The sequence below is a fragment of the Pantherophis guttatus genome, chromosome 3, assembly GCF_059756535.1.
Source record: "Pantherophis guttatus breed Tessera chromosome 3, ASM5975653v1, whole genome shotgun sequence".
In the NCBI taxonomy this organism is placed as follows: Eukaryota; Metazoa; Chordata; class Lepidosauria; order Squamata; family Colubridae; genus Pantherophis; species Pantherophis guttatus.
Window position 1 is genome coordinate 149436998 of NC_142065.1, and position 13700 is coordinate 149450697.

General features: G+C 36.7%; 1 protein-coding gene across 1 annotated transcript in view; it reads right to left on the minus strand.

The window, feature by feature from the left end:
- The window catches only part of JARID2 (jumonji and AT-rich interaction domain containing 2), a 242420-nt gene that overhangs the window by 17527 nt on the left and 211193 nt on the right, over nucleotides 1–13700 (minus strand). Inside the window, exons 8-9 of the mRNA XM_034429207.3 lie at nucleotides 10016–10512; nucleotides 1106–1198 (exon numbers count right to left, since the gene is read on the minus strand). Of these exons, the coding sequence (XP_034285098.1) occupies nucleotides 1106–1198; nucleotides 10016–10512 (590 nt within the window). The remainder of the gene's footprint in view (nucleotides 1–1105; nucleotides 1199–10015; nucleotides 10513–13700) is intronic.

Sequence of the window (13700 nt, forward strand, 5' to 3'; positions counted from 1 at the left end):
TTAGAAAAAGAAACTTTAGCAAATGAACATGTTGCAGATTTCTTAACAAAAGTTCTTATTATCTTTCTGATCTCAGTCTTTCAACAAATAAAATGTTTTTGTTGGTGAAAAAATGTTTTTAAGTATGCATTCATTTAATATTACAAGCAGAAGAATAGAGAGCTTCCTGCCATAGCCGTGGAAAACATATAAAAGGAGGAAGAACTATGACTACCTAGAACTGATAAGGCATTGAATCAAGCGAAACTTTTTTTGAACATTTTTAAAAATGTAAGGACGAGTATCCTTTGCCATACAACAAGCTAAACTTTCCTGGTACAACTACCAACAAAGGGAAATTGCTAAGAATTTAACCTAGGATCTGGTGACTTTCACATGGATGCTAAATTTTATGAGCCAGAATAGCAGAGACTGCAATAGCTATGAATAATGAAGAACCTAACTTAAATTCTCCTACTATGTTTCATGAATGTTTCTGACAGTTGAATGAGTGTATTTATGATAAAATGGTAACAGGAAGGAGATTTTAATAAAATATTGGTTCCTGAACTTGATAGAAATACACTGGCATGAAAAAAATCATTAGTGAAGTATACAAAATACAGAAGTATGATAGCTAAATAAGTGTAATACACAGATATGCATTTGAATAATATTTACACTAGATAAGTATATATAGAATTGTAACTTAACTGTTATAATGATATATTATACCCTGTTTCTTTTATTATATTTTAAAACACTTTTTATGTGTTGCTTTTTTTGAGAATGTACTGTACCTGTCAATTAGCTTTGTATTTGTTCCCTTTTTCTGTTTAAAAAAAATAAATAAATAATAAATATCTGCCTCTTTTTTTCCTACTAACTGCTTCTCCTTTTTTTTTCTTATACTTAGCAAGAATTTTACTTGTCTTTAAAGCAACCCTGCTTTTAAAATTACATAACAGGCAGCATTCATGATGATCTGCCTGCAGCCAGTTAATATGAGTTTCCATGTAAAAGCATGGTTGCTGTTACTTGCTGGATGCTTAGGATTTTTCATATGTACGTGGGAAAGCATCTGAGTCCAGAATAAGACCAATTTTAATACTAGGACATTTCTCACCTCTATTTCTGCTGCTGTGGGGTCTTTGCTGAAGCACATACTCATGACGTTTCTTGCTGTTCGGTAAAAAGTTGTTAAAGAAACAGACCTTCCCTATGAAACAGGAGCAAAAAGGAGAAGAATTATGATCCTACATTTTTCTCCAAATATCATAATGCAATTAAATAACAAAAATAGAAAAAAAAAACCCAAATGATTTGGAAAGAAAATTTAGTCTGGCACTCAGGATATTATTGCTCATTTTTTTTGTATTTCCAGCTACCGAGTCCCCTCTGTTTCACAGACAGTTGGTAAACTGGTTGTGCTACAGATTGTTTTTCTGTATTCCAATCCATCCAAAAATGCTGGCATGTATCTCAACTTTCTAACAGATGATTCTCCTCCATTATTTATTATTATTATTGTTATTATTATTGTTTTGTCGCAGTCAGCCAGATGTTCAGACTGGATTTGGCATTTTTGTCTATTTATTGAGTCCTTTCCAAGGACCTGGGATGGACAGTTGTGGATGTTTGATGGTGTTACAGATATTGTCGCATGATGTAAACTGTTCCAAGTAAAGTTGCCTTTTGCAATTGACTGATGGTGAATTTATCAATTCTGATGGTGTTCAAGTAGTGCTCCAGTTATTTTGGGATTGTACCCAAGGCACCTATTACTATTGGGACTACCTTTGCTTACTTTTGCCACAGTCATTCTATTTCTATTTTCAGGTCTTTGTATTTATTATTATGATTGGTCGCACAGTCAGGCAGATGTTTAGATTGGGCTACACTGTTATCATGATTAAAAGAAAAAAATGGGGAAAATAGAGAAGGCAGCATCGTCTGGATACTGCCCCCCCCCTTCTGATTCTGCAAATGAATCAGGGTTAGGATTATCCAGAAATCTTTGGGTTCCTAAAAGGCTCTCTCAATCATATTTTATGCTATGTGTTAAGAAGATGATGCCTTCCAGATACAGGCAATTGCCAAGCAAGGAAAGAAAAATAATAGCAACTGCCCCCACCCCAAAGAAGATTTCTAACTGGCAATTTATATTGGTTCTAAAAAAATACCACAAAGATACTTCTTTAGAAATGTATTGGCAAGACTTGATTTCAGGGTATTATTGCAAGCAAGGTAGAAAGTTAGATAAATTTCCTTCTACCACATATATTCTGAAATCATGCCAGACAAAACCAAATTAAAATAACAACATATTCAGTATTTAGCCGTATTTACCTAATATATTGCAAAACTGAACTAAAGTAATTTTTGTTAGAAATAATAAAGAAATATTACAAAAACTTCCACATTATTTATTTAATTTTATTTATTAAATTGTTATTGTGAACCAAGATTACACAACTGTGACGTTTCTCCTTCATTTAACTACCGCTGCAAAGTTTGTTTTCAACTGGAATACATCTGTGGCAATTTCCCATAATTCTCCACCAACATGACTAATGCTGGCTAGGAGTTAGAGAAACTGAACTCCAAGTATGTGGAATGCATAAGACTGGAGAGGCTGATGCATGGCTTATAGCTCAGTAGCTGAAACATGCCCATGTTTCTCAATCTAGTATTATCTAGATGTTTTAAATACAACACCCATCATCAAGGGCAATGTATTGAAAGGGCACCTATTTATCGTATAATACATTATGTCTTTATAAAGACAGAGGATCACCAAGTAGAACTGTATGGTAACATTTTAAAATGTGAATTATTCTCCCACAAAAGGTTTTGCTTATTTCAATGACATAAATTTTCAAAATTACTAGTGGGAGAATGTGGACTATTTTTTTTTCCACAGCTGCCTGGATTGTGGAACTCAAGCTGGTATACTGTATATCATGAACATGCAACCATTGGTTTAAAAAACACTGTTTTCTATCAATAGCTTAAATTAGTTCAATTTAATCTATTGATATATTTCAATCAATTAAATCTATTGATTTTTTTTATTTTATAGGATGTACTAACACAAAAATCAATCATTTATAAAACCCATAAATAGTTTTCATTTCAGGGTAACATTTTGCAGAGTGACTTTAATACATTAATTGTATGATTCTACAATTTAAGATCTGTTGCAAATCATTTGCTTTCCCAGCCAAAAACATGCATATAAAAAAAACCCCATGCATATTCATTTCTCAAACCAATACCTTTCTAACATTACCATAGGCATTCTATATATGTTTAGCGATCAATAAACTGAACTACTAAGGAGACATCAGATGTTCTTGTCATAGTCCATGCTCAATGGCAAACTTTGTTCCTAGGCATGCCAATGATTTTTACACATGCTTTACTTCCATTATACACCATTCTTACTGGATTCAGCAAACAACACCAACCATAGCTCACACCTCATCTGTTGATCATATGCACTCCATAAATCAACAAATGTACAATAACATTTCTTCCTCACACATTGCTTGATGAACTGCCGAAGAGGAAAAAACCTGATCTACACATATTCCCCACACAAAGCCAAGCTGCAGGCCTTGCTCATTATCTCTTCTTGCACCCTTTTAATCATAACTCTGCCAAACATTTTCCCTCGGCACACTCAACAAATTACCCCCTCCTTCAAATTTTACCTTTGCTCTTCCTAACTTTCCTTTTATAAAGAAGGTCATTCTTCCACTCATCAGAGAGAGTTGCTTTCTTTACAAACAGATTAAACTAACTGAACAGCCACTCCATACGGACACTTAATATATATTTTAACTCTTCTTCACTCAGACCATCCTCACCTACAACCTTCTTCAGTATTTACAACATTCTCATAGAAAGAATGTAAGAATTCACATTTTTTCCCTAGATACCGGTATTAGTATTTATAGCACTTCTTTCTATTTTACTCTTTGGCAAATACAGTAACTACAATTTCCATACAGATCTCTACAATTGTCCTTCACATTCCCTCAGTTCAGTTTCACTCTAAATCAGTTCTTATTACTGTTTTAGCCCTAATTATTTACACCCTGTAAAATGCTTAGAGTCGTAGCTGTGATGACTTGTAAGATGAATGACTGATTAAATAACTGAATTCTCACATCTGCTTGGGGATTTCTTCTGTAAGCTGGGAGGCAGTTTGCACAGAGCCTGATTCAGCTTTGGAGACTGAGAGGGCCACAGTGCTTGATGTAATTATTTCCAAGCTGCCCCATTTATGATCCATGGTTTATTGAGGATTTTTGACAGGTGAATGACATAAGAACCACTTAGATCACCAGTGGACAAAGACAAAAAGTAAATCTGAGTATGGTAAGAGCTTATGTTTCAACCTACACTATGCCAATAAGGGCATCAAAGCTCAGCATTTATCCACCTTTATTGTGTTGACTTAGCATACTAAAAAGCAGAGACATTACCCTGCCAACAAAAGTGTGTATAGTCAAGGCTATGGTTTTCCCAGTTGCATTGTATGGCTGTGAAAGTTGCACCATAAGAAAGGCTGAGCGCCAAAGAATTGAGGCCTTTGAACTATAGTGCTGGAGAAAACTCCTGAGAGTCCCTTGGACTGCAAGGTGATCAAACCAGTCAGTCCTAGAGGAGATCAACCCTGTCTGCTCTTTAGAAGGCCAGATCCTGAAGATGAAACTCAAATACTTTGGCCACCTAATGAGAAGTAAGGACTCACTGGAGAACAGCCTAATGCTGGGAAAGATTGAGGGCAAAAGAAGGGGACAATAGAGAATGAGGTGGCTGGATGGAGTCACTGAAGCAGTAGGCGTGAATTTAAATGGACTCCAGAGGATGGTAGAGACAGGAAGGCCTGGAGGAACGTTGTCCATGGGGTCAAAATGGGTCGGACATGACTTCGCAACTAACAACAATAACAACATTGTGTTGACTTGTGCAGTGACCTATTCCCTTTTAGGGTGACAATCAGAAAGAATTGCTATTGGGCTGCTGTGATGTTTGCACAACTTACTGCTAATAAAGTCACTAAGTTTTGCTAGAGTCTTAACACTTGAGTGAGTGAAGGGTGATTGGGGAAAAGTCTTATAATGTGATCTGGGATGCATTTTGGCTTTTAGAAAGTGGTTGGTATTCTCTAGCATCTACTTCTTTGTTTTCCTTCAACAAGGCACTAGATGTTTCTTCTGCTGTTTCATTTCCTAGAGGCCCTCCAAAAACATGGCAACTTCCAAGAAAAGGAAGAACACATAAGCACAATATGATCCTAGATCACTGTCACCTCCTCTTTCCAAGTGGTGACTAAAGCTTCAATCAAGTTAAGTATACCAGAGCCCCAAGAACAGGGGTGAGCAATTAATTTTCCCAAGAGGCCACAGGAGAAACTGGGACTGATGTGGAGGCCTCTTCCCTGCTCTTTTTTACCGCCATGCTCCCATTGCCCCAATGCTGCCACCTGGACACAGGCAGCCAAAGGACTCGATGTGCCCAGAGACCATAAAATGCCCAGGTCTGTTCAGGAACAAGCCCCTTTTGAAATCCAACAGGCCATTAGGCTGTTGGTAGAAAATAATAAGATAGGTTTTATTTCCTGCAGCATACAGGACTCCAAAATAATCAAAGCGTGATCTGACCATGACCAGGGACAAATATTATTACCTTCTTCTCACTCGCTAAACCAGAAGTATGCCAATTAATCTCAGCTATTTATTTCTACTCTGTGTTGGCCTGGAGATGCTGTGGAAGTCTTGACAGTCTGGAGACTGTCGTGGTCAGTCAGATTTAAAAAGACTGAGGTAAAGTCCTAAAAAGACCAGATGGGTTTAGTCCATAAACCATCTGGTTTTCTGTGGGCTCCAGATTTAGCTCTGCATGAGATATCGACTTGTGACTGAACACATGACTCCTGCTTACGATATGCAAATTATTGTCATGGTTAGAGAAGCCACTGTCCTGCTTCGGTAGGATACAACTTGAAGTCCTATATGAAGTGGAAGGCCCTGGTGATAGTATCTCATGTTCTTATAAAAGCCAGAACTAGCTTCTCAAAATACTTTATAGGAGGCTGTTTTCAAAACCACTCTAGAAAAGCTCCTGGTGCAAAATGCAGTAGCCCATATGCTAGTGAGTGAGAGCTGCACCATTATACAATACAGATGAAATAGATTTCTGGGTGCAATGAAAAATGTTGACCTTAATCTTTAAAGGATATGGCTTTTAGTATGTCTAGGACCACTTTTTCCAAATATAACTGATCTGTCCAAAGTGCTCTTCCCACATAGGGAGGCATAGGGTTCCCAATGCATATTACATAAAAGGTTATGGGCCCCAAAGGTAGTGTTTTTTCCATGATGGTTCCCTGATGCAAGAAGTACAACCACAACTCAGTTCTACTGGAAAAATGCTGAGGCTCCTAATCTTCAAACTACTTTGCAGGGCTACTTCTTGGCTAGGATATACATGCAGAGTGGTAACACTGCTCAAAGTATTTTTCCTAGCCAAAATCTAGCTTGGAACACCTATCTAAAGAAAGGAAGGAAAAGAAAGCAAAGCAATTGGTTATTACAAAATATTAACTGTCAATTACAGGAAAAGAGGCAATGAAATTTTTAAATCTCAGATTTCCATGTTTGTAAATAAAAGGAACAATTGTGTGAAATATTTATTGGGCCAATTTAATAATAAACAGCATTCAAAGCACTATTTCTCAGTTATCCAATCTGTGTCTGTAATTTGGGGCTTGCCAAGGCTGTAAAGCTAATACCAACAGATTTTGAATACTTGCTTGTCAATTTTTGCCAAGCAATTGAAAGCAGAAACTATTTTTAATATTGAAATAATAGAAAATACTTGTAGCTCGGGTTTTAGATTTTGGCAGTTGTTTGCTCTCCAAGCTTAGATTTTTTTCATTTGTCATAATCTCCTATGAAAGCTTTCTCTTGCCCTTCTTAAATTCCAATTTTTGCCTACAATTTATACTCATACAATGTCATTTGATTTTAAATAGAAAAATATGTAGTGTATGTGAAAATATTACCTTTGTCTGTATAGATATGGAAAGGATTTCTTGGACAAAAATAAAAAAAATTCCCCTGAATATTTCTGTTTGCAATTCCTGGGTTCTAAATACTATGTGAACTTGGCTTTAAGAATGACAGAGCTCATAAGCTACCTTTCCTGGCTAAAACTGAAACTATGACTTGGGCTTGCTCTGCAAACCCAAACCCATATAGCACTAAAATAGAATTTAAATCTCTAATTGACCAGCTTGCAAGGCTGGACTCTTTGGTATCATACCTACAGATATAATCAGGTTTTGTTTTCCAAATACCTATTTTTTCTATTTGAGATATATTAAGTCCACCTTTACTTACATAAATTGCAGAAAAGCAATGCTTTAAGAAAAGTATTGAAATAGCCATGCAGGTACATATTACAATGAATATGCCCTTTTGCTTGGCATTCTATTTTCACAGGTATTTAGCTATAAAAAGTTATTTCAAGCAACAATACTAAAAAAAAAAAAAAACTACATATTAAATGAGGCTTACTTTAAGGTAAACGTGCAACCCCCCCCCCCTCATTGTTATTATGTTTATACTTAGTTCACTTGGTTCTGGTAACCAAGTTTAACAGAATAACAAAAAAGAAAGTTGTAGATATTTTAACAAAGCTAATATAGCCAGGTGCATGAGAGTAACTCAAGTTATTGCATTAGTTTGCACCCATGTACTTTTAGCTGATTGTGACAAATTGTTGCTGTTTGCTGAAGCAGCAAAAAGCATATTTTCTAAGAGGTGATTACAGCCTCTAAGGGGGTAGAATATAAGATATGCTGTCAAATTGGATGTGACTCAAATGTAATATTATGGAAAAGAAATCCATAAAGATAAAATATCTCAAAAGAAACAAACACAGGTTAGCAGGGAGACGGAAGCCTCACAAACAAAAGAGGCCAAGTTTAATCAACATGTGCAAGTAACATAAAACTGGGGACCTAAACATAGTACATCCTAGTCCCCTTCTGAAATAACCTTTAAGTTTTAAAGCAACCTTTACAAACTAAAACAAAATTAAAAGATAGCTGGCCAGATGCAAAGAAAAGCATCCGTCTTTGGTGTTGTTATTTCTCAGAATACTCCTGGATTCCACATAGATAAAATGGACCTTCCTAGAAAAGAATAATTTGACCACAGCCTAATGCTTGGTTTGTAAATGTGCATAATATCAAAATAAGACAAAGGTGTAATGTAGGAGCAAATAGAATATATAGGGAAGATTAGAAAAATGGGGCAAAGTAAGTCTACCAGTTTCCAATAAGTGAGCATGGTTACTATGGCAACCATTTTAAGAATGGGCCTTCCATAGTGATCATATTCGGTGAGTCCAATTATATGCTCTGCAATTATGAAATGTGACCATGGGCTCCCAAGATTTGAAACCCTAACGCCAAGAATGCTGTTCATTATGTCTAGTCAGTGGATTCTTTTTGTTCTATTTTGTTCATTACGTTGCCAGGTGATATTTTAATGTTGTCCTCACTCTTGTATAATCAATTTTCAGGGGAACTGGATGGTGTGGTCTTCATATGTAGCCTAGTCATGGATTTTGGGGGGGTCTTTTGTGGGGGGGGGACGACAAGGAGGAAAAGATGGGACAAACTGCTCAAAGTTTTTTCCATGGTGGCCCTAGAAACAAGCATCGTCTAAAACTCAAATTTAATCTTACAACATTCCATTACATGTTTATTGTGCTATATAAATGTGAAAAGATGATGACCCTGTAATAGGTAGTTTTAGCTTTGCTGGATGATCTGGCTCTTAAAATGTATTCACAGCCAAAACCATATCAATTATTGTTATGGAAATAGGATTACTTGTCACAGAGAGAGTTGCAGATGGCAGTATTACTCCCAACAACTCAGCCTACTTGTGTGCTGAAATTAAGGAAGATATTGATATAACAAGCCAATATGATTTGTAGGCCAACATATTGCAACTATACAACCAAACAAAAGCCTGAACATGGATGAGTTTGAAGTGGTCATATATTATGTATTTTAATCTGCTATTTGGAGTTAAAAGTAAATCATGAATTATCTGAAGATGGGTTCTCATAAGAATCCAGACACCCAGATAATACACAGCCATCCTAATCCAAATGAGAAAATCCTCATCTGAGATAATAATAGGTATGAAAATATATTAATCAAAATGGTTAAACTCACTCTGTAGAGCATCTCCCCAACCAAGCAGGTGTGAGATGTGTTTGGACCAGAACTCCCAGCCTATATGCTCTTTGGCAACAGATTAAAAGGATCTGCACTAGATCCAATGTTAATTGGATATAGAAAAGCCAATTTTATCTATTCCCTAACCAAAACCTAAAACAAGACAAGGTCTCACACCTCTTTTATAATGAGAGTGAAGGCAAGATAAAAGGATATTAATTTCACATATACTGCCTGGATCCTTGTGGGAAATGAACAGGGATATGAATCTGGCTAATAGAAACCTAAATGATATTCAGTGTGGGAGTCTATCTATACAGATCTCAGTTCCTGAAAATGGTGATTACTTCACATAAAATCACTGACTTGTGTCTGTGCAGTCTTCCAAGCAGCACCTAATTATCAGTTCATAGCAATGGGATAAAGAGCAGTGATGGAAAAGCAGTGAGCACTGGACACAAGTACCAACATAAAAAAGCAATGTATCTCGTCCTCCCTTAGCATTTCAACATACTCCATCCAATCTTGCTAACAATTACACAGCATGTGGTGGTGCCAGATGCTTAATATAGTGGGAAGGCTGCCAAATCAAATTGAGTGGAGGAGTCAACATTCCTTTGCAAACGGATGATGAGCTCAGCGACAAGCAAAATAAGCATTCCAAATCACTGTTTGAACTAAATCAGAGCTGGCACAGTGAGTGAAAATACTATGTGCATTTTAGACGTGCTTTCTAGCCAAGACCCCAGCAAGATTTCTACTGACCTTGTATATACACTTGTGGAGGTCACAAAGAACACCAACCTCTTCTTCTTCTTCCATTGTGGTCTCCTTTTCCTGAGAGAAGAGTCGCCGCCTACCTGTTTTTTGAGGGACCTCAACTTCTTTTGCTTTGTTCCGGAAGCCATTTTTATGAACAACGCCATTGATGAGTCCGTTTTTGGGCTCGTAGCGGGGCAGAGACTGGAATTCATAGTTGTTATCTGAATGTCCTTCCAAAGGACCCCTCCGCTTTTCCAGAATCTCCTTTTCAAGGAGAACTTCTTTCTCCAGTCTCTTGTGCTCCTCAGCAGAGAGGGAATCATAGGAGAGTAGATACTGGCAATAGGCTTCCTGCAGTTTTGCTAACCTGTCCTGTGCAGTTTTGGGGATACGCAGCATATCTGCCAGCTTATTCCATTTCTTGAGGTCAGTCACCTGCTGCATACCCCCCATTTCATTGATCAACTGGAAAAAGCAGGCCAAGTCTAGCTCACAGCCTCCTGGAAGTCAATGCAGCAGAAAAGCAGGAAGGAGGGGGGAAATAAAGAGGAAAACACAGAAAATTGTTAAGGAAATTGAATCCAGACCACATTCATTCAGGCCCTAATTTTTATGAATATGTCTGGATAGTATCCATTCAGTTGCAGATGAAAATAACTTTTCTCTTAAATGCAAAACCTCTCTGTGAAAACCAGAGGCCAAGGAGAAGGGTTATATTCGAGCCTTTCCTTTGCTTGTTTTTTATGGGCAATTAAAAACGTTGCAGCCTAGGTAGAATTATATGGCCAGCATCTTAATTAGGTATTATTTCTTTGCTAGTTTTCTAAGGAAAATAAAGCAAACAGAAATAAATAAAAACACTTCCCACCCCCAATTACTCTGATTACTTCATAAATCTATTATTTCTTTCCATTTTTAACTTCCCTATCCACTGCTACAGAAATCTACATGCTGAAAATGGAAATCTGCTTCAAACAGGATGTACCTCTTTCTCTCTGCTTTTATTTGCACACATCACCATACCAAAATATGCTTTATTTAATTATTAATCAGTACTTTTGAATATAGCCAATTCTTTATTCCACAAATTACAGTTAAACAAGGTATGGCTTAGTGCAACAGGCAACAAAGCCTTTGTCCCCTTTATGTCCATCAGCTTACACTGAAATAGCACTTTTCTTTCCCTTGCTACCAAAGCTTGGAAGGAAGAGTTGTGAGCAGCTGAATTAGTGTTTTTACTTTGCTATACAGACTTGGTCCAATTTAGTTTTGTGGTTGCTGTAAACCACTATTCCACAGACCAAGTGAAATGTATACTATAGCTCATATTTTCAATATAAACAAAAGCACATTTTGGCGATTTCACTTGCTGAAGTCAGTTTCTGAGGTTTAAGAAGAGGGACCATGTGCAAATAAATGTCTGCTGATGGTGCAAAATATATTAGCTGAGTTCACACAACACAAATAGCAATGTTAACAAAGAAAGACAAGCTGTTGGATCACTCCTACAAGTCTAGAGAGATCAATACATGATTTGTCTGGAATATGTATGAACCAGGAAGGCTGAAGGCTGAATAAGCCAAAGTAATGAGCAAATAATAATTTCTGATAATTGTTTATTAAGAAGAGCAAGCCAAAATTCTTGGTTCATCCATAAGTCTAAAATAAGCCAGCTTTCAATTTGATTTGTTTAATCAAAAGAACTATAAACAAGAGGGACTGAACAAGATGCACTCCTACATTATTCATTCCTAGTAATTCTATCTCATATGACATTTTAATAGAGACTATCCAACATGATACCCACATGTCAGTAACAGATAATGTATACAATACATGAAAAAACAAGAGCCAGATGTGAATTTTTGACAAAATATTAACAATTCCTGTTAAAGTTAACAACATATATTATGAATTAATGCAAACAAAATTTACAGGATTAGTTCTGAAAATCAAGATTTTTAAGACACTAATTTCAATAGTGTCTGAATAAAAAAGTCATTTGAATTCAAAGAAGCAAGGTTATTAATATAAAAACCTGTTCTTTAGCCATTTCAACTGGAGCTCAAAAATATTCTGCATTAAGATAGATATTATAGTGTCTGTTTTCATAGTCGCCTATTCATTTTCTCAAAGCATATTGCCTTGACACCTTTTTCCTTTGGTGATTAACATTCAAATTTCTTTTAATAGAACTAACACTTTGGCTAATAATTTTAATGAAACAGGACTTTTTCAAAAAACCAATGAACCCACAGGGAAAATCTGTATTGCAGTCTAATCATTAGCCTTAGTGAGAACAATATACCTTTTTGTCCTCAGGCCAAAAAAGATAGGGAAGCATTTGGATAATTGCATCCTTTTATAATGCATATGTTATATACAAATAACAAAGAATTAAATTTTATTCCAAGTACAACTTTTTTTTAAACAAATCAGCCTGTGGAAGAAAAGAACTAACACAATTCAGATATAACTGGGTTCAGATTTAATGCCAAGCAGCAGTTTACCAGTCTGATTCTCAGGAAGAGATGTTCCCAGCAATGCTATAACAGTACAATACAGTGGTATTCATGCTTAATTGGTTCCAAGAGGCATAATGGATACTAAAAAGGATGAGTAGCAAACAAACCATGTGATTACCACTTGACCCTTTGTTTTGGCTGGGAAAAGCTTCCTATCTGTCCCTGTTAGTAACCTTCCCAGCAGGGCTGACTTTCCATCTACCCTCTGTGCTGTACTCCGCTTCGTTTTGCAATGAGCTTCTCAATACCACCGACTTCCTGTCCTGTCCTGTCCTCTGCAGCTGCCCCCCACTTCCTTTTGCAGCGTGTTGCGTACCAAACAAAGATGAGTACCAGTCAACATTTTGACATTGAAATGCGTCAAGTACCAAATTTAATGAGTTTTGAAGCAGTCAAGTACTGAGGTACCAGTGTATCAGAAATGACTAGCAGTTCCTTCTCTAGGCTTTGATATTTTCTTAAGTGCTGGTGTTCTTCTTTGCCTTAAAGTGATGGTACTTAAATTGTTTGACAAATTATTCCTTTTCTTGGTCTCAAATAATGTCATTATTTCCCACAAAATTCCCAAACCTGCTCTTTGACAAACGTCTTGGCAGAACCACAACTGGAACCTCAACTCACAAACAAGCAATTACAAATTGCTCTGTCACCCCCAGGATATGCACAAATTTCCCCAGTTTAAGAACCCCTGCCTTAAGAGGCCCTGTGGGCCTGTCTCAGTTTTACACATCTGCTTCCTTTCTCTAGCAAGGCTGCAAAACAAAGGCTCCTATTGCAGTTGAAGGTTCCATTCAATTGACTGTAGTAAATAACGCTGTATCATGGTTCAGGGACATCATCCAACATTATGTCCAACATTGTCTGATACACGAAGAAACAAGCCAGTGTCAAACATGGACTGTTTTGACTTATTTTAACAAATACAGTCAGGTCCAGAAATATTGGGACATCAACACAATTCTAACATCTTTGGCTCTATACACCACCACAATGGAGTTGGAATGAAACAAACACAATGTGCATTAACTGCAGACTGTCAGCTTTAATTTGAGGGTATGTACATCCAACTCAGGTGAACGGTGTAGGACTTACAGCAGTTTGCATATGTACCTCCCACTTGTTAAGGGACCAAAAGTAATGGGGCAGAATGATAATCATAAATC